The sequence below is a fragment of the Arvicanthis niloticus genome, chromosome 3 (assembly GCF_011762505.2).
Source record: "Arvicanthis niloticus isolate mArvNil1 chromosome 3, mArvNil1.pat.X, whole genome shotgun sequence".
NCBI classification, from domain to species: domain Eukaryota; kingdom Metazoa; phylum Chordata; class Mammalia; order Rodentia; family Muridae; genus Arvicanthis; species Arvicanthis niloticus.
In genome coordinates, this window is record NC_047660.1 from 56,569,801 (window position 1) to 56,597,064 (window position 27,264).

General features: G+C 36.2%; 1 protein-coding gene across 4 annotated transcripts in view; it reads left to right on the forward strand.

Moving 5' to 3' along the window:
- Positions 1-27,264, forward strand: part of Ints6 (integrator complex subunit 6) — a 121,520-nt gene that overhangs the window by 24,870 nt on the left and 69,386 nt on the right. For 3 of the 4 annotated variants that reach the window (XR_013109324.1, XM_034497777.2, XM_034497779.2), the window contains exons 5-7: positions 20,875-21,058; positions 23,116-23,241; positions 23,768-23,922. Coding sequence is in view for 3 of the 4 variants with exons in the window: in XM_034497777.2 (XP_034353668.1) it covers positions 20,875-21,058; positions 23,116-23,241; positions 23,768-23,922 (465 nt within the window). In the remaining variant the exon portion in view is untranslated. Of the gene's footprint in view, positions 1-1,880; positions 2,103-20,874; positions 21,059-23,115; positions 23,242-23,767; positions 23,923-27,264 lie in introns of all 4 variants that reach the window. The other variant, XM_034497780.2, reaches the window with a different exon arrangement.

Consider the following 27,264-nt stretch of genomic DNA (forward strand, 5'->3'; position numbering starts at 1 on the left):
CATTACTGGGGAGAAGTTCATAGATTTGTCTTATCTGTGTGGGTTTTATTTATTTATTTTTATTTTTTTGGTGTCTCAGATAGGGTTTTACTGCTGTGAACAGACTCCATGACCAAGGCAAGTCTTATAAGGACAGCATTTAACTGGGGCTGGCTTACAGGTTCAGAGGTTCAGTCCATTATCATCAATGCTGGAACATGGCAGCATCAGGCAGGCATGGTGCAGGAGGAGCTGAGAGTTCTAAGTCTTCTGAATGCTGCTAGAAGACTGGTTTCTAGGCAGCTAGGAGGAGAACTTAAATCTCATGCCTACAGTGACACACTTCCTCCAACAAGGCCACACCTACTTCAACAAGGCCACACCTCTTAATAGTGCCACTCCCTGGGCCAAGCATATTCAAACCATCACATTTGGTGACAGTGTTCTGGTATATAAGTCTAGGCTACCCTGAAACCCTCCTGCCTCAACTGGCCCAGTGGTTGGATCACAAGTGTGCATTGTTATGCCCAACTTAATAGCTTTAAATCATATTTTCAAGCAAATTAAATATTCTAGTATTGTTTTCTAGGCTTCCATCTTGTGTGTCTGTGTAGGTAGTAATATTGTTGCTTGGAATATGGAGGATATAAAAATGTAGAAATAAGGAAAATAATTGTTTTTAGAGTAAGGATGTTGTCAAGGAATTAAAATGTAACTTGTAAAACAATCACCTCAGTCAGTAAAGGGCTGAGGACCATGAAAATGCTGAGGGCAGGGACAGAAAGATCTCTGGGGTTCTGTAGCCCACTAGTCTAGCCTAGTAGGTGGCTTTTGGGTGGGTGAGGGGTAGACAGATAATCCTTTAGCTTTCATGTGTGTACACTGAAAAAATAATTACCTCAAACCTTTACAGATGTTATTATACAAGCCTTCAATTTTGTTATTCTTCTGCTTTATTCTTCTAAGTGCTGTGAATACTGCTATATATACCCAGAGTGGTCAAGGTCATCCTATGCAGTCTGGTTGTACCCCTCCTATCCAGTCACCGATCTGGCCTATTGTTTGTATTTTACTTAAAAAAAATTAAGTAATTTTCAGACAGAGTCTCATTGTGTTTTCTTGTCTGGTATAGAACTGGCTATATATACCAAGTTGCCCTCTCAGAGATCTGCCTGTTTCTGCCTCCCAAGTGCTGGAATTAAAAGTATATGACACCACATCCAGCCCCATAGTTTTTTATTTTTAAGAATATAATGATGTGAATATTTAAATTTGCTTATTTAAAGCAGCCATTAGTATTATGTTAGAACCAGAATATTCTTTCTGTCTCCTTGCCACTCTGCGCAGGAGTGTGTGTGCGTGCGTGTGTGCGTGTGTGCGTGTGTGCGTGTGCGTGTGTGTGTGTGTTAGGCATATATAAGTATATCAGTATTTGCATCTACACCCAAGTCAATTTTCTGTTAAATGTAGTCTGTTTTGGTTATTTTTCTGACTTCCTGAGTCAGATAATAATCTGAGAAAAGGAAAATGTCAGTGTTTGGATTCCTGATGGCCATACTAATGTAAGCATTAGCCTCCTAGTTACAAATAAATATATTGATTATATCTGCTTAGCTTAGCTCTCTTCCCACTATTTTAAACTTAATTTCCACTTTTGGTTCTTTCTGAGTATAATACAGTAGATTTAAGTTTTCTAGATCTATATATTAGAAATACACTTCATGAGGTGACTGGAACAGTATTGAAGCTTTGGCCATTATACCAAAGCAAGGCTACATTTTGATCTAGACAAGGCTGTTTTGGTATATTTTCCCCCACACTCTCTTTTCAGATTGAATTACTGATTCCCCTTCCCCCCCTTGTTTTGTTTGTTGTGGTTTTGATGTTTTTTTTCCTTTCAGCTAAAGGAGCAGCCCATGGTTTTCAAGAAGTGCCAAAGTGCACTGACTGTCTCATGATGACTGGTGCCTCAGGGAGGGTCATGATTCCTGGATACAGGATCGACCTGATCCTGGATGTCACTTCAAGCAGTCATATCGTGGGGAAAAGCCTTGTCTAATGGCTAGCCTTCCTCAAAAGTCTGATGCTAGTCATCTCGGAAGGCCTCAGAGAAAGCCTTAAAGGTGAGCAGAGTAGAGTGTAGTTCTCTCTGGGGACTGTGCCTTTTTGTTGGAGAATCTGATTCAACACAGAATGATAACCCTAACCTGATTATTCAGGTCCCATTGGTAAATTAACCGGAAGCTTAAAAATGTGTTGTTGATGATGATCAGACCCCAACTTTTGAGTTACTAGAGACTATCTTCTGAGCTTAACAGCCAACATAGGGAGGGATTTGGTATTTCCCGTACTCTTCAGAGCTTTAGCTTAATAAGTTGTTCTCTTAAAAGGACATATCCTTTCTATTGTAGCTAAATGATACCTTGATGTCAAAATTGCATTCAGTTGTTAGCTACAAATAGAATTATAGAACTTAGTTCATGCAGTATTCTTTTAGTTTGTATTCTTATCATACACTGAGTATCAGGCAGTTAAGCTTCAGAGGTTGGTTAGGACAAGTTTACATTTGACTTTTTTCTATCATAATGTTTTGTGTTTTGTGGTTTTTTGTTTTTAAACATAGTTATTGCTGGGCATGGTGGTGCATGTCTATAAATCCCAGCATTGAGTAGGGAGGATGATTATTAGTTTGCCTACGTATGATCCTGTCTCAAGAAAAATGAAAAACAAAACAAATGAAAAGCAAAATGCACAGTAGTTAGTTATGAAGCAGTTCCTATCTTATTACATTGAACATTAGTACTGCCTCCTTGATCAGCATCTTTCCTCACCGTTACAGCGATTCTTAAGAGATGTTTTGACCCTTTTAGTTTTAATTTTAGATTACTTTCTCTAATGTGAAGCACTTAAAGAATCCAGTAATTCATTAATAACCTCGGTTTCTGAATTTAAGTTAACTGAGAGATCTTGATACTTACTAATTTCTTCTTATTGAATTATGTGAATTACTTATTGAATTGGGGCATGTACCAACCCAAGTGCATATATATTTTAAAATTTAGTATATATATATATATATATATATATATATATATATATATTACATACAAATATATATACATATACATATATATGTATGTATATGTATATATATATATTTAGAATATAGCTCAGTGTAGCATGCTTGTAGATAGTTAGGAGGCCCTAGATTCAATATCCATCATTTGGGAGAAAAATCATATGTGCTTAATCTCTGTGTGTATATGTTCTGAAATTTGTTTTCTGTGTAACATGAGCTGTGACATATACCAGAGGTTTGTGTTCTATTTTGCTTTTTGTTACTTTGATGAAACACTTACTGACACCAACTTTGGGAGTTCATTTTATATTATGTTATATGCATTGAAAGCCAGGGCAGGAGCTCAGGACAGGAACCTGGAGGCCAGAATTGAAGCAGAGACTACAGAAGATTGCAGTTCACTGGCTCACTTCTCTTGATTTACCTCCCTTGGCTTACCTAGCTATTTGTCCTCTGCATTGCAGGCCTGCCTGCCCAGGATCAGACTTCCAACAATTGGCCTGGGTCCTGCCATACCAATTAGTAGTGAAGAAACTGCCCCTTAGACACACCTACAGAACAGTCTGATGGAGGCAGTTCCTAAAATGAGGTTTCTTTTTCCTGCTGTGTCAAGTTGATAATTAAGAATAGCTTTCATAGTTGGCAAACTTTTTGATTAAAGGACTAAATAGTGCCCCTAGAACCTCCATGGAGACAAGAGTATCCACTCTTGAAAGTTGTCCTCTGACCATCATACATGGACTGTTGTGGCACACATGCATGCGTATATATGCACACACACGTACAAAACGTGTAATTAAATGTAAATTTAAAAAAAGGGATAACGGACATTTTCATCCCACATGGTCTTTATTAGAATTACTGAATTCTGCTGTTGTAGAAAAGAAGCACCCAAACAGTATATTAAGGAGTAAATAATGTGTTCAGTATAGTTTTGTTTTCAGAGATAGATTGGGCTGCAGTAGACTTTGGAGCATAGTTTGGAGAACCCTGAAATGTCCTCTATTTTGTATTCCACTGCTATAGACCATGGGGTTGTATTAGATGCTTTCCATGTAATGTATTTCCAGTTGTACTGTATTAGATGCTTTCCACATCAGCTTTATAATTGTCTTTATCCACATTAATACTCTTTAATGAAGTGAGCTCAATAACACTAGTAGCCAGAATGTACTCAGATTTTATTGAATAAGTAACTATAAAGCTGTGCTGTAGTTTAGGTACTAGGTTTTGAGGAGGTGAATCTTTATGTGCTAGACTTATGAGCTCCTAATACGTCATTTCAGTTTCAGAGCTTATATTAAGTTTAGAGATGTTATTCTTTTACAGTCTTTCCAGGCATTGCTCCCTGTCTCCCCCCCCCCCCCCCCCCATTTCTATTATTTCTGGATAGCAGAATTGAACTTTCATTTTTTTAAAAATGCATTTTCTTTTCTGTTGGGCATGATGGCACATGCCTATAATCCCAGGACTCTGGAGGTAGAGTCAGACAGGGAATCTCTATGAGGTTGAGGTTAACCTGGTCCTTGAGCTACATGTATGCTTGCTGGGACTACACTGAGACCCTTCTTTCTTTCCCTTTCATCACTATGTCCGTACTATTTCCTAATTCCCTTTTCTCTTACATCTGTCTTTGTTGTTTTGGGGGAATTTTCTTTAACTGACTTACTAAACTGCTTGACTTGGATGAAGGGCTGTGTGTTTGTGTGGTGTATGCATGTGTGCATTTTTTTAATGTGTGTACTTGTGTAGACATATATGTGGTGGCTAGAGGTTGATGTTCAAGCACCTTCCTCTCTTGCATTCCACTTTATTTTTTGAGGTAGGGCGTCTAATGGAATCTGGAGCTCTAATTCATTTGGACTTCCTGTCCAGAAAAGCACAGGTATCTGTGTCTACCTAACAGTGAAATATAGGTATGTGCTGCTATGCTTGACATTTTGCTTGGACTCAGAGGATCTCAGGTCCTCATACTTGCATTGCAAGCACTTTACCAACTGAGCCATTTCCTCAGCTCTCTGTGTGTGTACATCTGAGGTAAAATTTTCATAATAGAATTAATCATTTTGAAGTGAACAATTCTTTGGAATTTTTGTATATAAATATTGAATGTGTATACATACATATTTTCTTGTACAGTGCTGGATATTGGGCTCTGGGCCTCACATGACATCTGTAGCAAGCTCTACCGTTAAGCTACAACCCAGGCCCATTCCCCCATCTCTCTCTCTCTCTCTCTCTCTCTCTCTCTCTCTCTCTCTCTCTAGTAGATAAATGTTTGGTACCAATGAAATGCATAAACCCTTGGATAAGCAGCTATCTTTTATGTACAACCAGATCATTTTAGTTTGGATATCCCTGCCTTTAGATTTGTTGTTCTTAGAAAAAATTAGAAAAATTCTAAAGGTTGAGATTATTGGAAAGCAAAACCTTAGAGAATCAGTGTTGAGGGTCTTTGCTCATGATAGGTAATATGAAATCCAGAAAGCAGAAGACCCAACAGAAGGGAGGAGTCTATTAGGAAGGGAAAAACCAAAATAAATCTATAAGGACCTAGTACAACTTACTTCTTGTCTTCTCTGATTTGTTTTGGATAAAAGGCCTAACTAAGATAGTATTGTATTTGAGAGATGAACTTTAAGACATAAAATTCTCTTTTGAAAAATTTCTATCTTTATTACCTAAGCAAATCTGAGAAACTGGGACTGGAGATACTTTCTGTTTAGAGACTTACATAAATAAGCATTTACATTAGTTTTATAAGGACATATACATTCTTGCCCTTCCTATAGCAGCATAGTGCCTTGTTTGCTTTTTGAGACAAGGTCTCATGTAGCCTAGATTGGATCTCCTGCCTCTACTTTCCAAGTTTTGAAATTAAAGATATGTGCTACTTGCTACCATACAGGGTTGGTTTCTCCAGTAAGCAAATTGACAAATTAACAAGCCTCTAGTTCAGAGGTTCTCAAACTGGGGTTGTTTATCAGATATCCTGTTTATCAGATATTTATATCACAATCATAACAGTAGCAAAATTACAGTTATAAAGTGGCAACAAAATTTTATGGTTGGGATAACTACAATATGAGGAACTATATTAAAGCGTCACTGCCAAAGTTGAGAGCCATTGCTCTAATTCAATCTTGGCATTTTTTTTTTTAAATTGATTTACTGATCTAATTGGAAAACAATAACAACAAAAACAGAGAGACTTATATTTTAAAGATAGGTCTAATTGGGTAGTAGTCCCAGAAGTAGAATGCCTTGCTCCATGCTGTGCTGGTCTCAATTGCTTCTCTTTGGTGGATAGTTGGTGACAAGTGGGCTTATTTTACACAACATCCTGCAACCAAGTTTTGGTTTTCAAGAAAAGCAGCAGACTTGGAGAGTGAGAGGCTTCTTTCTATGAAGGTTACTCCAGACTTGCACAGGTCAGCCCCTATCAGCATTCATCAAGTAGAACTTTACGACTTAACCAATATCTGTATGGGTTACATTGAGATTGGGGGTTGAAGGATTGATTAATAGAAGTGGGAAGGAGAGATTGATTAGATGCAGAGAAGGATCTGGAGTCAAAGGAATAATAAAAAAATTATATTTTAAAAACCTGAATGTTGCCGGGCGGTGGTGGCGCATGCCTTTAATCCCAGCACTTGTGAGGCAGAGGCAGGCGGATTTCTGAGTTCGAGGCCAGCCTGGTCTACAAAGTGAGTTCCAGGACAGCCAGGGCTACACAGAGAAGCCCTGTCTTGAAAAACCAAATAAATAAATAAATAAATGAATAAATAAATAAAAATAAATAAATAAAAAAATAAAAACCTGAATGTTTCTTTGTTTTCTTTTGTAATGGTTTGTTTAAAGCTTACATTTTTGCTCCAGGCTTAGAATTAGGTCAGGTTTTTCATGCTTAACACATGACTATACTCCTGGGTTTAGGAGTAATTTTTGCTATTGTGTTAGTGTCTATATGTCATAGCTTCCCTCCTCCTTTGTCAGTAGACAGATTAGTATTTTTTTTAATCTAAAAGACAAAATAGATTATGTATTTATATTTATATCCACTTCAAATGTAAGTTATTTAAAATGCATTGTTAAAAACCAAGTTTTGAATTGTGGCTCTGCATCTAATTAGAGATCTAAATATATTTATTCTCTCTTGTTACAAGGTTTAGAATGAGTATAATAATGACATCTTAAGGTTACTTTGATTTTTAGAAGTCCCCACTATCACCGAACAAAGATGAGACATTTTTAAATCTTAACACAGGTGTAAAAGTTGTCTTTTGAGGTAATATGTGTGCCTTCAGAGGACCGGGTTAAAGTGGCATGTAGCAGTTTAGTCAAAAGAAATACCTGGGTAAGAGACCATGGTCTTCATTATTTAAAACCCAGAGAACATAGGGTTCTGTTTTTCTAAGCCTTGGAAATTTCCAACTTTTCAGATTGCTTTACCTAATGTAGGGGATTTAAATTTGGATTTAAACTTGGAATCAGGATTGCTAAATCTTACAAGAGAGTTTACTGAGTTCTGATTGAGAATTCAGCTTGGGAAGGAATGCCTTTTAGAATTTTTTTATTCTCATCCATTATTAGTGCTTATTTCTCATCTTTTCAACATCTTTAATCTCTCACCAGTATTTATAGTAGTCGGTGTGTGAGCTTGGCACACCTGCTATGAATCAATGCTTTATACGACTAGTACTTATACCTACCTGTATCTGGTCACACTAGGCCAGGGCATACTCTCCCAAGAGTAGATAGTAACTTAGTAGTACTTCCACTGAATATTTGCTTTAGAGTAATACCTCAAAATGGTGAGAATTGTAAATTCTGTTTTAAGTTTATGATTTTTAACAGAACTATTTTGCTGAGCTTTATTGGAGAGATGCTAATAAAAGTAAACTTCTTTCCTGTTCTGTTTTTTTTCCACAGAGGTTTAGATTTGCATTTCTAGTTGTTTGTTCTAAAAGTAGGTTATACATCCCTTTTTATTGTGGAAATTTTCAAATAGGTACAGAAGTAAGTAAAGTGATGGACATTAAGAATCTTTGTTCAGTTTCAGTAATTATTTTACTGTGCAGTTATTTTACTGTATAGTAATTATTTACTGTACAGTTTTCAGCGTATACCACACAGCTGTTTAAGTCAGAGCCCCTAATTTTAAGTCTTACAGAAATTTAACATAAAATTGCCTTCCTAATTCTTAGAAAACAAAACCCAGGTGCAGTGAGTGCTATATGGCTGAAAACTTAGCACTCTATTGTAAAGGCCAGAGAGGATTGCAGCCTGGTCTATAGAGGGAAAGGGGGTCTGAAAAAGTTGGCCAGTCATTACCTGGATCAATGAACATGTACCAGTCAGTATAAATAAATGCAGGTTAAATCCCCAAGTTTCTGAGGTTAAACTCAAAGTTTTATGTGGTATTAACTGTTTTAACAAAATGAAGAATTGAGTAATCAAAAAATTATTTCAAGTTAGACTTTAAAGTTTAAGCATTATTTTGATTTATAGTTTACATTTGAAGTAAAGTGAATATGCAATTATTATAAAATTAATCCATTAGAAAATACTAAGAAAATACTAATAATAGTCTTTAAAATATCATTTCTGGATATACTTAAACTATAAGGTGTTTTTAAAGTCAAGACCACTACATACTGTTACTCTGCTTAAATCTTAATGACCGTAAGTTTAGAAAAGCTTTAGACCGGTTTGTAGAAAATATTGAGACTCATTCTCTGACACTCAAACTGTAAATATATGAAGAAGGGGCTAGACATGCACTTTTATGGATAATCATGCACTATTTTTGGGATTTTAATGATATGTGTGAGCTGTGTCTATAAAGGATTTGAGTATGTCACAGTGAGTGCTCCTGTGGAGCTCAGAGGATAGCTGGAGAGTTAGTTCTTTCCTTTTACCTTTACATATGTTCTGGGGATGACACTCATGTGGTCAGGCTAGTGAGGACAAGGCTCGCACCCTGCTGCCCAGGGAAAGGTTTTATGTGTGCTCAATCTTAAGTTTGGGGAAGCAAAGAAATAAATTGTTGAATTGTTGCTATTCTTACACTCTTATGTAGTAGGTAATAGATTTGTTAGGAGAGTTAAATAAAACAGGCAATCTGATGGAGTTACATTTACTATATGAGTTCAGTAAATGGAGAATTCTTAGCCAACAATGATTTTTGGCTTGCCAAAAATGATATATAAAGCTTTTACTTTGGTTTTCTTTACCTATATGCTATAAATTAACTTTCTGACTTAATAGTTTATTCCAGGGTAAATGTTTTATGCTGTATTCTAAACAGGTTGGGATATAGTTAACAAACATGGATATAGTTGTACTCTGAAGAGTTGATAATGTTGCACATCTTTTGAGAAACATGTTCCGATTTGTGTTGGTGGGAGATGTTTAAAACTTAGTTCATAGTTTCTTAAGTCATGATTCATATGATGTGGTTTTGAATGTGTTAAATAGTTCCTGTCATTGGTAGAGGTAACATTAAAGTTGTAAGGCACAATACCAGGCTCTATGTCATTCCTTTGTTTTTGATGTCAGGTCCTTTCCTTTAGCAATTCTTAGTCTGCTGCCTTTTTTCTTTTTCCATTGCCACTAGTTTAATGTCCCAGCACTCAATCCTGTCTGCCTGCCTTTCTTCTGCATTCTCTCCATTCTTCTCCTTTCTTCCCCCCTCCCTTTCTCCCTCCTTCCTTTCCTTTCTTCCCTTTTCCTTCATTGAGAGATCTCAGGCCTAACATATGCTAGACAAGTGTTAGTGCCTTCTGTTTACAACAACCCATTTGCTTACTTTTATTTTTCCACTGTGTATGGCTGTGTGGCTATGTGCACATGAGGACAGGTGCCTGAGCAGGCCAGAAGAAGATGAGTTATGTGTGGTTATGAGCTGCATGATATGGGTGTTGGGAACTGACCTCAGGTCTTCTAGATGATCAGTGTGTGCTCAAAATTTTAACAGCTTAACTATATGCCTAGCCTTGTTTTTCTTTTAAAATTTTATTTACTTTTTGTATAAATGAACACATAAGTGCCATGGTGCATGTGCAGAAGTTATTTTGTAGGAATCAGTTCTTTCTTCTACCTTGTGGGTTTAGTAATCAGGCTTGGTGGCAAGCATTTTTATTAGCACTTTTGCTGTCTTGGTTCTTTTCATGACTACCTTTAGTCTGCCACATGTGACAGAATTTCTCTAAAATATTCCATTTGTTTGCAGTATTCTGTTCACATCATTTAATTGCTTTCGGTTCAGTAGATTCCTCAGTGCCTTCACAGTTTAGCTAGTCACATTATTAATCCTTTCATTTTCATTGAGCCATATTTATTGAACAACTCATGATCTAGATACACCAGAGTCTAAGATAGAATGGAGGGCAAAGTGAACAGGAGTCCTGTCACTGGAGAAGATAACAATTTTAAAAAATAATTAGGTAGATGAAAGTAAATTTGCATCCATCATTTATTTTCCCAAAATGGAGGAATATGAAATGGTATCTAGCTCAGGCTGTGAGGTACTGGACTCCGCCTCTAGCACTAGGAACAAATTAGGGTAGAGTAGGGAGGAATGTGCTATGAGGGCTTATGGTAACTATATTAGATCTAGTCAGTGAGGTCATGGATTGTTAATATGTGAAGAGAAACCAGTGTGGTGGCTCAGTTTTGCAGTTCTAGGACTTGAGGCTGAGGTAGGATTCCTATGCCAGCTTGGGCTACAGAATGACGCCTTGTCTAAGAAAAAACCTGAAGAGAGTAAGGTTTATTTTATAGAATATAAATGAAGATCATACCAGGCAGAGGGAGTCCTTTTCTCTGAAGGTAATGTTTTGAGAATGAGACACTGAAACAAGGCTAATGGCACTTGGAGCATTGACAAAAAAGGGGATTGTCATATAAGGTGGAAAAGAAGTTTGGGCCTCATTGTGCAAGGAGCTTGAACCATGCTAAGTAATGATGGTGCTAATACAGAAAAATCAGGTGCTGGCATTGTAGCTCAGTGTTTGAGAGCCTGCCCAGCAGGAACAAGACAGGCAAATGTCATTCAGAGTTTTATGCAGTGGTAGGGGAACAAGAGAAGAAGACAAGTTAAGTGTTGAAAGACCAAGTAGGCACTGCTGTTAGTTTTGGCAGTTTGCTCAAGGAGGTGGTGTGGTAGTAAAAGAGATGACAAACCTCCAAGTTAAAAAAATATTTAGGAAGTTAAATTAGTCATAAATTGTATTTAAGGCTTAAGGGGTAGGAAAATGGCTTCTAAAGAACTGTGTCGATGTTAATAATGATGCCATTCATTTCCTGGCCTAATGAATGTTGGAAGACTTATGGAAGAAGAGAAATTGTGACTTTAGAATGCTTAGGTTTTGAGGTGTCTTGGAATAATTTAAGAATGAATGTCAGGTAGAGAGAGAATTTGGTATTCAGTGGAGAGAATTTGGCTGGGCATATTCAAGTTGAATATTATCTAAATTTAGATAGTAATTCAACCTGTGAGTAGTTGGGTTTGGGCCAAGTGTAAACTGGCAAGGGCCCATGATTAAGTCCTACAGATCTTCAACATTTAAAGCTTTGATATTTGGGACTGAGGGTGGGTTGAGACTAGAAGATAGGAGCAGCCAGAGAAGAAGAGGGAAGCCATGGGAATTTCCCTAGATTTGATAATGCCTGTAGTTATCAATTGATGCATAACATATCATTTTGAAACTTACTGGCTTAAAACAATTTATTATTTCTTTGGAGTATGTGGGTTAGTGCATTCATCTCTGGGTTCTTGGTGCCGTCTAGTACCAATTCTCCTAATTCTTCTCCTGGAGCTTCTTTGTCTCCAGCATTCAGCAATCTGGTCCAAATTTCTTTACATGGTTTGCATTTTCCACAAGGGAGAAATAAGCCTCTGGAGACTTAGTAAGACTTAGTTCAGAATATTTGGGTATACTATGCTGATTACTATAGCAACCCCAGAAGGATGAATGAGAATTAGTGCCATTTGGGTAAGTGGGGTTGGTGGGCTGCTAGATGAAGACAAGGACCTGTTGCGTTTCTATATTTTCTTTAAGCTTGACCAGAACTGGACTGCTGATTTCCTGCATGTTAAGCTGTTTCTTTGTTTCCTTACTAAAATTGTACCCATTTATTTGTAAGCTACTAGCTGAAGTCTACTTGGGGGTTGTGGTAAGTATTTGCTTTTATTGTTCTCTTTCTCTTTTTTCCACCCCATCTTCCTCTTCCTACCCCTCTTCCTCACATTTGTCTTTTTCTTCTTGGCCTCCTTTCATTTTTCTATGTCTCTGCTTCTTTTGGAGGGAAGTTGTTACTCCATAACCAGGCTGATCTCGAAATGATCGTGGCCTTCCTTCTTTAGCTTTTTGCCTGGGTTATAGGTTTGAGTGGCTATGCCAGGCTTAAAGGAGTTCTTAAAGTCTCCAGACACTTTTGGTCTTTCCTGTCTGTTCTAAAATTTAGTTTTCAGTCTTAAGGGTGTGTGTTTGTGGGAGCTGTTATTCCTCTTCTGACTTAAACCATCTTCAGTCTTCATCAACTCCCCAGCCTCCATGCAGTTGTAAGCTTTAGGAGAGCTTTTCAATACTTTACTCTTGCCTTGGATGCCTTTCCTTATTTCCCCTAGGTAATTATTCTTCTGTACTGCATATGTTACAGTTACTTACTTATGTGATCTTGAAGGTAAGAAATTATGATGTGTAACATGTTACCTTTCATTAAATAACCTATGTCACAACTTTATTTATGATCGCTTTTCTGTTCTGAAAAGGTCTCACTTGGTAACAATTAGACCTAATTACATTCTTGATAACTCTGCCAGGCCTATGGGTACTAGGCCACTGCAGAAACTACAAAAAGGTTATGGTTTGCTTTGTTAGGTAAAATGTTAGAACAAATGATAAATGGTCAAATTCTTTGTATGAGTAAAGTGAGAATTTAAGAGGTTGTATTCTGAGTGGTTCTAAAAGGAATCATGTCCAACATAAGTAAATTTTTACTGTGAGTAATGAACAGGTTAAAATAGGTGCCATGGCATCTGCACAGGGACTATTTTATCTACCCTATGAGTTCCATGAGTTGGGCAGCTTTTGTAGCTCACTACTTATCCTCTGTCTGGGTACATGAAAATGCTATTTGAAGAGCTAGGTATGTATACAGGGTAGAGTTATTTGTGTATTTCTGGAGATGGGACTACTTGGTTTCATGAGCTATTGATATTTTTAAAAAAAAAAAAAAAAAAAAAAAAAAAAACTCTTGTAACCATGACTGGCAGGGAACCTACTATGTAGATCAGGATGACCTTGAATTCACTACCTGCCTTCTGAGTAGTGAGATTAAAGACAGTCACCACCATGCCCAGCTCCCTCACACATATTTTATGAAAACTGTGTGTGTGTGTGCGTGTATGTGTATATGTGTGTATGTCTTGTGTTGAGGTAGAGATAGAGTTCACTGAAAGGTGCTTGCACTCCAGTTTACCACTCTTAGTCATTACTTTTTCAGTTTCATCTTGCAGATGTTAAGGGGAGAAAGAAAAGAATCATATTTTCTTCTCTTCCCTCACTAAACTAGTAAGACAGACAGACAGACAAGTAAACAGGCCATTATAAAGCTCAGGTGGGAAATGCTGTTCTGAAAGGACTTATACTTGCAATTTCTTTAGTAATAGAGCTGGTTAGCAGAGCATGCCAGAGAAGTGTGGTGTCCCAAGTGTTAGTGCGGACAGTGGTGTGTTTTCAGCTAGCAATCATTTAGGTTACAACCACTCGATGTCTATCTAGATGTCAGAGTTAAAGATTGCTGGAAAACAATTTACCTTTTATTGTTTTCTGACTTCTGTTTATTTCTTACATTCTGAAATTTAAAATGTAGATAATGTGTAAAAATAATGGTTATTTGAGATTTTATACATTTTCCTTAGAAACTGAAACAGCTAAAAATATCTTCACCACATAACAGCTTACAACCATTTAGAACTCTAGCTGCAGGGAATCTGACATCTTCTGACCTGCAGGCACACATACAGTGCACACACTTATATGTAAGTAAAACACTCAAGTACAGTAATGTAAGGTAAATCTTTTTTTTCGAGACAGGGTTTCTCTGTGTAGTCCTGGCTGTCCTGGAACTCACTCTGTAGACCAGGCTGGCCTCAAACTCAGAAATCTGCCTGCCTCTGCCTCCCAAGTGCTGGGATTAAAGGTGTGGGCCAACATTGCCCGGCAAAATAAATCTTAAAATAATCAAATCAACTTAAAAACTGTTATCTCTCTTTGCTTATTTGGTTTTTAATATCTTTATATATACCTGTCCCACAAACAGACAGACAGACAGAACTTTTAGTTCAATTTTAGCAAGGTCGTCACATACAAATAGGATCTGAGCCATTATTAAATAAGACCATTAAGAATGGGAAATAAGCCAGTAAAGTGCTTGCTGTGTAAGCATGGGTACCTGCATTTTGGAATGGCATCAAGTCTGCAATCTCAGGCCTTTGGTTACTTTTCCCATAACTGACTACCAGTCAGTCCAGGCAAAACCTTTTGTCTCCATGTCTAGCAAGATACTGACCAATGAAGCTATGAGGCATTGACTTCTGGCCTGGCACACCACACACAAATGATAATCAAATAGGCTATTGCACTTTATTAATAAAAACAAGGTTTGAGCATGTAATATGACAAGTTGTCATCAGCCGGCTCTGCCATTTGTTTCTGAACAATGTTGAAAGTTTAGTTTTTATAAGAACTCAAGGAGTCCCAGGGAGGAAGGATAATGCCGCCAAAGGGAAGAAGGGAGACAGCTTTTCTTACATCAGATTGAAGCTGTATTTGCTTTTCTATTGGCCACCAAAAGAATAATGTATTTAGATTGATGCCATTACTAAAAGTACTTGTTTATAAAAACAATATAGAAAACCTCACTTGTACTCAAGTTAAACTGTATAGGTATAAATAATAATTTTCTTTGTCTATTTGTCCATTAGAGTGACACTTTGATAAGTATTATATTGTAAAGGCCAGTAATAAGGTTATGGGAAAAGTAACTGTTACTAAGTCATGTGATTTCTCCAATTTTCAAAGTTTACAGTCCATTTTAGGTGTTCTAGAGTTGATTGTATAGCAAGGATTGTTTGAGGGTGTTCTACAAACAATGGTTCTGAACATATAATCTCCTATTACATCTTATCTTTCTGTGCAAGTGGAGTAATGATATTTTTTTACCCCATTTACTTGTTATAAATACTATATGTAAATCTCGTAAAATAGTGCTCAAAAGTGCCATTATTATGTTCACTTTTTTATCATTGTTACTACCTATGTTTTGAGAACTAGAAGGGGAAAGAAAGGGAAGAAACACTGCTGTTCTTTCCTGTTAGCTGCACAGGTGACTGGGAAGAGTAGAGGATCAGAGTACAGCAGTGACCCTAAAGTGCTTAGGAGAGGATTGTAGGTACAGTAGGTGGTTTATAATCACTAGCTTGATTCAGAAATCATGCACATTTTTAAATAGTTATTTTTATGAAGTTTCAGTCTTTCCTTATTTGATAAAATTAGGTCTTTTAATAGTAATATAGTAATGTTTTAATATTTGCATTTTTAAAAGGAGTGTGTATGTGTGTTCTTTCAATAATAGGTTTTATGATCCAGTGTTAAAGGTCAAAGAATCAGGAACCAGACTAACCTGGACTTTAATTCTGTCTCCTCACTTAGTGTATCTTTCAACAAGCTGCTAAAGTGATTCTATACTTTACATCTTTAAGTAGGGATTATATTGGTCATTATTTTATTTGTGCTTTATGGCTTACATGAATATTATATGTGTGGTTTAGAACAAAATGTAGCATCTAATAGTAACTACTGCAAAGGTAGAATTGTTATTCATGGCTATTTATTGCTAGGGCCTCACTCATGTAAAACGTGTGTATTTTACCATTGAATTACATTTCTAGCCTGGTGGCTGGGGTTAGTTTAGTTTTGTTTGTTTTGATTTTTGAGGTAGGGTTTCATTATGTAGCTCTAACTGGCATGAGATACTTAAGTTTGAATATTCTTGTACTAAAATTTCTCAAAATTAGGTAATATCTCTTTCAACACATTAACACAATTAGAAAGTGTACAATCAATGCAACTTACATTAAATACTGTAAAAGAAACAAAAGCATTTTTACTGTTAAAATTCAGTACGTCAGTTATGGAGGTGTATCAACCAGCTTTTGTTTTATTGCCTTGAGTATCACAGAACCTTGGTCTTCTGAAAAAAGCTTGCAAGTACTGGAAGAAGTGAGTCAGGCTTTAAGCAGAAGCAAGAGGGTAGTGGGCTTGATTATTGCTGGTATAACAGCTTTAATTACATTAATTGCTAGCACTGCTGCTTCTGCAATTGCTTTGACCCAAGAAGTTAAGATAGCCACTTTTGTTAATCATTTAGCAAAAAATATTACTTAATGTGTTGAATATATACAAGAGGATTTAGATAGGCATTTGGAAGAACAGATTGATGCTCTTTACCCTATTCAGATTACTGGAAGGAGGTTCAGAGTTTTAAGAGTAAGAAGCCATCTTGAGTGTCATGCTAAATACCATTGGATTCGTGTTCTAAAATTTAAAGTGGTAGTCATTATAATTAGTAAAAAGTTTAAAGACACTTGCAGTATATTTGGCATATTTCTAACACCTCTGGATGTTTTAACTTTGCATAGTGAGTTTTTGAATTTAAAGAATGCTGCTCTGCTGATCGTTGATGCCACAGATACTGTTGATAAAATTACTCAAGGCCTGAGTTCAGTATTTCTATTTTGGTCACGCTTCAAGAATGGCACATATACCTAGATCATGCTAGCTCTTTTTGTCCTGGGAATACTTTTATTCCTACCTATTGTGTTAAAGCTTGTCTTTAACAACATCAACATGTTGGCAGCCAAAGTACATGTCTTGAAACTAAAAATGGACACCCAGAGTTATTAAATTAACAGTCTGGCAAGCCAAGGACGGGCAAGATTCTGCACAGAGCCTTACCAACCTAAGACAAAAGTGCATTGCATTTGATAATGCATATTCCATGATGAGTAAGGAAGGCATTCTTGTCAGAATGATCTAAGACAGTCTCAGTCTTGTTTATAAAGTAAAAAGGGGGGATAGGTGGAGAGCTTTTGGGGCTGCTTGACAAGAATCTGACATGGGTCAAGGCCAAGGAAATGGGCTGCTTGGCAGGAGTATGACATTGGCCAAGGACAAGGAAGTGGGCTTCAGACATGAAAATGACTTTGGGCTAGGACAGGGAAGTAGGCTCAGATACTTTGGTCATCCTGATAAGCCCTTAGAAACTGGTCACAGGAGTGTTCATGGATCTTTATTTATTCCCTCGCTTGTTCTTTGACTATTTATGTTTATCGTTTTGCTGGATTCTTGACTATTTGTATCTGTTGTATTGCTAGTTCCTCAACCTAGAAATGACCTTAATACTTGCATATAATTAAAATAGTATAGAAGCAAAAAGGAGGAGGGGGGATTGGATAGGGGTTTTCTAGGGAGGGCAAATGGGGAAAAGGGGTGGCATCTGAAATGTAAATAAATAAATATTCAAAAAATAGATAATATCTCTTAAAAATATTTTTTTATCAAAAGTTCAAAAATAGAAATCCTTCTAAATACCATGAAAGCTTGCTGGTAGTATGATTTTCAGTTTTCTTTCTGTTAGCTTAATTTTAAGTACATTTATGAAATTCCTAAAGTATCATGACTTCCTTCCTCACACACTAAGCTTTCTTAGTGCTGGAACCATATTTTACTATTCATCTTTAAGTCACCCAAACCTAAATTTCATTTGGCAGCTGTTTGCTGCAGGGAAAGAGAGTACATTTGCACATAACATTTAGGTAGATGATCAGATAGAAATCTTTTAGGATCTTAATAGATGTATGGCCTTTGGATTAGTATTCTAATCTACCTTCTGTGTCTTTGAAGCACATGTGAAGTTTTGTCTTCGGTTTTGTATAATATAATGACATTATTTTTAAAAAATCTGGATAACTATCTAAATACTTTGTTGGCTTCTACAATCACCTCAGTATGTTACAGTATTAACAAGTATTTTGTATAAGAATAAGGAATATAAATATTTTTGCCATATTTACTTAGTTGTGCTCTTTTTGTTGGGAAGAGACTCCTGCAGATATGTGTGTAGTCTTTATTCTCTTATATAATGTCATTTTTGTGCGTCTTGTCCAGTTTTCTGTTCTATTTTGTCCTTTACTACACACACACACACACACACACACACACACAGCACATGCGCGCGTGCGTGCGTGCGTGTGTGTGTGTGTGTGTGTGTGTGTGTGTGTGTGTGTATGGCATACAGAAAATGACACTTGTTTGCTTTACCCCTTTATAGAGATGGTGTTCTGTTCAAATCATTTGCATTTTGCCTTCATGTTTTTGACTGAAGAATACACTTAATTACATGTACAACTGTCTAACATTGAAAAGTGGCTATGTTCAGATTAGTTAGTTCATGGTGTTTCTAAAAATTAACCAAATTGTACATTCATGTGTTTCTTTTATGTAGTAGTATATTATAAAAGGTACTATTTTGAGATATCTTCATGTTGGATCTTAGAGATTTAGATTACTTTTTTTAACTGTGGAATAAATGAATGACAGACCAGTTTGTATATTAGCTATAGGTGGGTTTTCAATTTTCATGTTTCAGATGATATCATTGTATAAGAGTTTGTGGTAATTGGACCTAGGGTCTCATGCATGCTAAATACTGATTATACAATCTAAGACTCTTTGTCCAAACTTCTTTGAAGAGGAGAGTGCCTCTAGGTGGTGGCATTCTGTGGTCTGTGCTTATCTTCAGTACTGCCAAATGACATCAGCATCTTCCATATGGCCACATATTTACCAACTCACCAGCAGTGTGGGCTGTTCTCACTGCTTTGTATTCATACTACTTATGCTCATTTTATGGGTATAAAATAGCATTCCTTGATATTTCAATTTGTATTATCTGGTAACTAATGTACTTGATCCTCTTTCCACATGTTGCAGGCCACATGAATTTGTTCATAAGTATTTTTCCATTTTTAAATTTTAGAATGTATCCATTTCTATTGCATATTTTTATGATGATCAGTTTTGTGTTTTTCTTGACTTATATGCAGTTGTTTTTAATTCTCAAACTCATGAAGATTCTTCTCCTTTGTGACTAATGTTAACTAGGACTTTAGCTATTTTAGGTTGAATAATGCAGTCTTCTTAGATTTTTTATTTTTTTTTTAAGCTGTTATTGCTTGCCAGCCATTATTCTTCCTCACTTTACTCAAACATTCCTATCTCCCGGGAGATGAAAAGTTGATGATACTAAGGGAAGGGAATAAATAAGAAATGCAGCAATATATGAATAAAAAAATGGACAGTTTTATAAAATTGAAATAACCATGTTTAAAATGCTTGAAAATATTCTCAAGAGCCTATCTTTTTTCTTATTTAGAAGTACATTTTAGACTTTGTGCAACCAGAGACTGATTGTTTAATGTTGTCATTGTTGCAGGAATTCATCATTACATGAATTGCATCATTACATGATGAATTACATCATTATATGATGAATTGTGTATGTGAGGTTCCAGCAGAGCCTCTGAATGTTTGAGATGGTTCTGTGCCTCTTTTAAGAGCACTAAAATAACAATTGAAACCGTCTTCAGTCTCTTTGATTAGTTCATTAAAAAGTAAATTTGTTTACTTTCTATTTATGTGTCTATGTTTGAAATCTCACACCAAGATTTCTGTAATTAAATTGGGATCTTTCATTAATTCTACCTTGATTTAAAACTCAAGTTTCTTTACTTACTTAACAATCTCTTATATTTTAAAATTTCTATTCTAGGAAGTCTGCTTCTTATGAAATTGCACTCATCTAAGGAGTTGTAGCAGTAGACTGTACTGTAAGACTATGCTAGGGATAATGATCAGCCAAGGTTTTGTTTGTCTTAAGATTTCTTCTTCTAAATTTTTAAGAATTCGTTTGGATATTTTGCGTGAATATAACTCTGTGTTCTTTGTACATGACTGTACATGCCAGTGACCTTGAAAGTCAGAAGGATCCATGGAACTTGAGTTACAAATAGTTGTGAATTGCCATGTGGGTGCTGGGAATCAAATCTAGGTCTTCTGAAAGAGCAACCAGTGCTTTTAAACTCTGAGCCATTTCTCTAGCCCCCTTAAGATATATTTTTGTTTTTATGGGAGTGTGGGCTGTGTAATAGTATATGCCCAAAGAAGCCAGAGGCATTGGATCCCCTGAGACTGGAATTAGAAGTAGGTGTAAGTATTGATATGAAATGTGGGTCCTCTGCCAGAGTAATACATGCTTGGAACTGTTAAGCCATTTATAGTAATACAAATTTTGTTAACTTAAGAGCTTTATAGTAAAATAGTATGTGTTATTAGATATATTTGAGGCTTTTACTTTTGAAACTTGTTTTTTGATGGTGGTAAGAGAGTGTGGTTTTGTTGTGTTTTTAAAGTTGCTTTAAATAGTAGTATATGTGGCTGGAGAAATGGCTCATAGGTTAAAGTTCATTCTTCCAGAGAACTGAGATTGGATTGCCAGCACCCATGAGACAGATCACAACCATGTGTAACTCCAGTTCTAGAGAATCTGATGCTTTTCCAGGCTTCAATGGGTACCAGGCATACATGTGGTATACATACAGACAATACATACAGGCAAAACACCCCATACATATACAACAATAAAATAATTTGTGAAAAACTTATTTTTTTTTCTATTACTTTCAGCTCCATTTACCTCTTAATTCGCCATTGCCTGGAAGTGAGTTGACCAAGGAACCTTTTCGTTGGGATCAGAGACTATTTGCTTTAGTATTGCGGTTGCCTGGCACCATGTCAGTAGAATCAGAACAGTTGACAGGTGTGCCTTTGGATGACTCTGCTATCACACCAATGTGTGAAGTGACAGGAGGTAAGTTTTTTTTGCTGAAAGTAACTCAGAGGCTTAAAACAGTTTACCTGAATGTGTTAAAATGTACGTTTCACAATTTGCATGTTTATGTTTGTCAAGCAACATTGAAATACCGGTAGTTTTAAAATTGCATGTGTTAATGATGGGATATAGTCTTGATAAGTCAATAGTTAAATTGTTGGATTTCATGAATGTTAGTTTTTTTTAATACCTATGTAACAAATGGTGGTATTTGAAGTTGTTAGATGAAGTTTCCTGTTTACAAAGATCACTAATGATCTACTTGACATGGTGACATACACCTTTAATCCCAACAGTGAGGAGTCAGAGGTGGGTGGATTTTTTTTGAGTTCCAGACCAGCTAGAGCTGGCTACATAGTGATTCTCTGTCTCAGAATAGAAATGTTGTGGTCAGCCATTAATTAAATTGATTAAAAAATATAAACAATCTTAATATGAAATAAAATTGTCAAAGATTTTTACAGAAATTAGAAAAAATGAATTTTATAAAAAAAAATTTTATAAAAAAAAAACATTACCAGTAATCTGAAATTATCTGAAGAGAAAAAGCAACTTTTCTATACTTTACAAACTGAGCCTTATTCTGTGTAATGTTCCTCCTATGATTATTGTTTAGGTTCAGTTTCATCCCTTGTAATGTTTGATAATTTCTACAAAAGCATAAAAATCTGTAGAATGGGTCATTTTAACTGGGAAAAAGAAATATGTATAGTATTGCACACCTTTAAGTCAAGAGGTTGGCTTTTTCTCAGCTGTTAGAGACTCATGCATACATGCCTGTGCATGCACGCATGATAGGCCTCACTCAATATAACAGACCGAGTCTCAGCACTAGCACCTGAGTGAAACAGTGAAGAGTCAGAGAATTTCTGAGTTGGGAAAAAGTTTAATTTATTTAATCTAGAAAAATCTGTAAGCAGGTTTTTATAAAATGCCTGTTTGTTTTTAATAGGATGTGTGTTGGATGCTTTTAATTTGCTTTCATCCCCCAAAGCACCTTCTCCTGGTGTGAATTAGTGACTGGAGCCCTGTAGCTCATTTTTCCAACTCAGGACAAATGAAGCATCTGGAATCACCCTTGCTTCTCCTGTACCTCTTGCCATCTCCAAATCTGACAGACTAGACACACTAAAGTATTATGGTTTCTTACTGGTTCTGCTGCTTCCCTTTTCCACTGTACAATACTGTTTCATTGAAAAGCTGATCTGTAAGAAACAGAAATCTGATCTCAAGGCTTATAAAATGGCTCTCTGCGTTTGGCAAATAAACCATACTTATTAAGGCCTGGAAGACAATCAATATTAGGTCCCTGCCTGTATCTCTCTAAATCTATCAGTCTTCTCACAGAAACTCACAACACATGCTTTCACAGACACCCATGCTTTTTTCTATGACTCTTTCTCTTTTCAGATCTTCTTGTGGATAATTCTAGTTTTCAGGTTCCTAATTCAAATGTCACCACCTCAGAAGAAACTTAACAAAATATACTCATTCTCAACCCCAAAACTACCATCTATATATTAAAATAAATGCAAATAATTAAAAATCTGTGGTAACTGTCAGGAGACCAGTTGAATAATTATTATCTCCTCTGTACTTATACTTCCCATCTTTTATTTTGTTAAGCAAGAATAAGAGTTTTGGGAAGTTACTGCTAGTTGTGTGTATGTATGTCCGTTAAAGATATTGGCTAACTGTTGGAGATAGTAGTGCCTTATATAGGTGGATAGATACTTGATATTTTTTTCCCTTTGTGATTTGCTCAACCCAGGGTTTCTGTGCTCTATTTACCTTACCTATACTTAGAAGAAGAAAATTGCATATTCACCTACAGTGAAATTATTGGTTGGAAATAATAATTTTTGTTTTTCCTTCTTTAAAATTGGGAAATACCAGCCATTTAATTTCTATATTATTATATTTTTAATGTTATAATAATAATAAAAAAAAAACCCTACTGTAGTCCTTATGGGAGTTTGACTTTTACAAATAACAAGTTTACTTCGTTCTTTTTTTTTTTTTTTTTTTAATCTCAGGCCGGTCATACTCTGTATGTTCTCCAAGAATGCTTAATCAGTGTTTGGAATCCTTGGTACAAAAAGTACAAAGTGGGGTGGTAATAAACTTTGAAAAGGCAGGACCAGATCCTCCCCCGCCAGAAGGTATTGTATTGTCCTTACAAATATTCTGAGTTTGATTTATGATTTATTTATTGACCTCTCTCACCCCCCCCCCCCAATTGTGTGTTGTTTATGTGTGTGTTAATCTTAAGATCAACAAGGCCAGCTGGTGATGCACACCTTAAATCCAAACATTTGGGAGGTAGATTTCTGAAATTGAGGCTAGCCAGACAGGCAGGGCTACATAGAGATTCTAGCTCAAAATAAAATTTAAAGACTAAGAAGGCCAGTTGTCATGGTTACACAATTGCTATTGGTACAGAAGAGGAGGATATAGGAATATTACATTCAAAATGACCAGATTTTTACTAGATAGTGGACTGCAGTCTGTCTAACAAAGCAGTCATGGCATTCTCTCACTTAAGAAACAGAGGAAAGCCCATAGTCAACAAACATTAGGGTTTATGTTGTTCTTTCTGTTGTTGAGTAATAATGGATGTGATTTAATCTTGTTTTTTCCTCCCTAATTTTTTTTTTTTTTTTTTGGGTCCTAACCTCTTTGCTATAGATGTGCAGCCAGATATATCAAGACCTTTTGGATCTCAGCCTTGGCATAGCTGTCACAAACTCATATATGTCAGACCAAATCCTAAAACTGGAGTTCCTATAGGCCATTGGCCTGTTCCAGAATCTTTTTGGCCAGATCAGAATTCTCCAACACTAGTAAGTACCAGAGTAATCATGACCAATTGCTAATAGCCATTTAGATGATAATAATCATATAGATGACTTTCTTTTATGGAGTTCCTTACTTTTGAGAGAAGGTCCTGTTTTGCAACCCAGGCTTTGTTGAACTAACTATATAGCACAAGCTGGCTTGAAGCATGAAGTGATGTTAAGTCCAATTGTTATTTAAAGGTGTGGCTCATTTACAGAAATTAAACAAATATATAATGTGCTTATCATAAGCCATTATTAGCTTTCACATCATCTTATGAAGCAACAGAAAAAAAGGTATCTTGTTTCCCTTGGAATTTACTATTAGGCTATCCTTTTGTTACTTATATTTGGATACTGAATTGTAAATGCAGGAAGATTTCTTTATTTGAATTTTAAATGTAATGTAGCATGAGGGTTTATCCTTGAGGTACAAATTGAAATTTAAAGAAGGTATAGAATCCTTGTGACAGCTTGTGTTTTAGTAACTATTATTTGGCGGTTTCTACCCCCCACCCCCTTAGATCATTTAGTTCCCAAATAAAAGACACAAAAATCTTTATATTTATAATAAGCCTTAAAGCATTAGATATCAGCCCTCTATGCTATTTTGTCTACTTCCCTGTCTGTAACCCCAAGATATCACTTTCAGTGTTCCTCCTGGGCTGATCTTGCTCCAACAGGCTGGCCCTCAAGATCCACTTACTCCATGGTAACGTCTTCCTTCTTCCTCCTTTCTCTTGTCCTTTCTTCTTCTAACTGAGACCCCAAGCCTGGGAACTGTCTACCCAGCCCAGACTGTAGGCATCTTTATTAACTTATCATGGATAACTTAGGGTTGGCAAGGTTTACATATCAAAATCTGGTATGCCAGAGGATCTGCTTGTCTTGGAGCAAGAAGCAGCACCAGACCAACCACTTACACCTTCGCCTGTAGTCTTTCAGGTCATAGTCTTAGAAATTCATGTTCACTTGTACACCTTTAGTACAGCTTTAGATGAGAGTGTTGCAACTTGGAAGTTGTGCTTGTGGGGATTTTTCTCATTTTACCTACATGAATTGCTTTTATAAATATTGATGGTTATTGAGTGACCATGGTACATTATCAATGTTCTTTATAGTAGAATACATTTAAACAAAATCATATCTATTTAGATTTGTTTAATCTACTTTTTCTGAATTTTTATTTTGTAGCATCTAGGGCATGATGCTTATTATTAATATTACTCTTAGGAGGTAGGTTCTATTTGAGAGATTTTGAGCAAGTAACTATTATTTATCTTAAAGTAAGCCACTTGTACTTTTTTAAACTAAAAGTCTGATTTTCATGATAAGTTTTGAGATATGAACTTCAAGTTTGTCTATTAATAAGGTCTTTCTCCATTAAGTGTAGTAGCACATGAAAGTAAAAGTTTAAAGTTTCATTGTGTTACTTTGTTTATATTTTTTCCTTTTTCTGATTAAATGGATATGATTTTTTTGGTTTGAACTTATAAACAAGCTTTCCATTTCTTTGGTGATATTTCTTTTTTCCTAGAAGTTTTTTTAGTTCTTCCTATATTTTTATTAAATATCTTTCTTGATTATTCATACCATTGTATTGACACTGACAACGGTATCTATGATATTTCATGGAAAGTGAGAAAAAATATGGAAATGGAAAAAAAGAAAGTACATTTAGAGAATGGGAGATGTAGCTCGACTGCTGTTAAGTAAACGGAATTAGATTACTGTTTCAAAAGCAAACGGTTTGTGGTTTTAAATGCAAAGTTTAGGGAGTGTGAGTTGTTCCTATTAGCATTCAGAATGAGTTTGAAGTCAGTTTTAAGGAATCTTTAGGAAAGTAACTTGGTGCAAATTAGGACGTAAGTTGGAAGGGCAGGTAGGCTACCTGCGGGGCTAGTAATATGGTTAATTTAAGAGATACTATGTTTTTCTTAAAATGATGGAAAAGAATGATCATAAGAAACAGTACTGAATAGAACTATTTAAAATTTGATAATTGAAGGCTATTAGCAGGAGAATGACATTTCTACAAATTCTAATTTTCAAATAAGTATTGTTACTGAAGTTAAAAAGTGATTTTCTATGAACTGTGAGCCTCTTGATCATGGTTCTTGTCTTCCAAAATTGTTTGGAGACTTTTTTTTTATTGGATGCTATATTTACATTTCAGATTTTATCCCCTTACCCTATTCCCCCCACCACCTAAGAACCTCCTATCCCATCCTCCTGATTCTATGAGGCTGTGCCACCACCTTACCCCCCCTACTCCCACCTCCCCACCCTTGAATTTCCCCCACTCCGTGTCCAGCCTTCATGGGACCAAGAATCTCCTCTCTCACCTATGCCTGACAAGGCCATCCTCCCCTACATATACAGATGGAGTCATGGATCCCTCCCTATGTGCACCTAGGCTGGTGGTTTAGACCCTGGGGAGCTCTGGTTGTTGGTATTGTTGCTCTCCTCATAGGGCCACCAACCCTTTCAGCTCCTTCAGTCTTCTAACTTCTCCATTTGGAAATCCTTGATCAGATCAGTGGTTAGCTATGAGCATCTGCCTCTGTATATGTCAGACTCTGTCAGACCTCTGAGGAGACAGCTATATCAGGTTCTTGTCAGCATGCATTTCCTGACATCCACATCAGCGTCTACCTTTGGTGACTGCACATGAGATGGATACCCAGGTGGAATGGTCTTCAGACAGCCCCTCCTTCAGTTTCTGTCCCACACTTTGTCTCCATATTTGCTCCCTTGAGTATTTTGTTACTCCTTCTAAGTACGACTGAGGCATCCACACTTGGTCTTCCTTCTTCATGTGGTCTGTGAGTTGAATCATGGCTATTTCAAGCTTTTGGGCTAATATCTGCTTATCAGTGAGTAAATACCATGTGTGTTCTTTTGTTTGGAGACTTAAATGGAAATACATTTAAGAATCTTCTTTACCTAAAGATAGAAGATTTTCCTCTCAGAAAAGGGAAAAAGGAATTTTTAAGACTGACCTGAAAGATGGTAAACAAACTATTAAAATATTTTAAACCCTCATTTAAAGTTAAAATATTTGGGTGAAATATTTTTACACACACACACACACTCTCTCTCTCTCTCTCTCTATCTCTGTCTCTCTTTCCAAATATATTTAAACAAAATGCGGCTTGACAAGAGAATATACTTACCATCTTCAACATTACCAGTGTATGGGCAGAATTCTTAGACATACATATTGTAGAGCACAGTTTGCTAGCTGTAATGGAAGGCAGGGTACAGTTAATGTCAGGAAATAGGACCTAACTGCTTGGTGTGTTTTTGAGTCTACATATTGGGAAGGGGTACTAGAAAAGTCTCCCA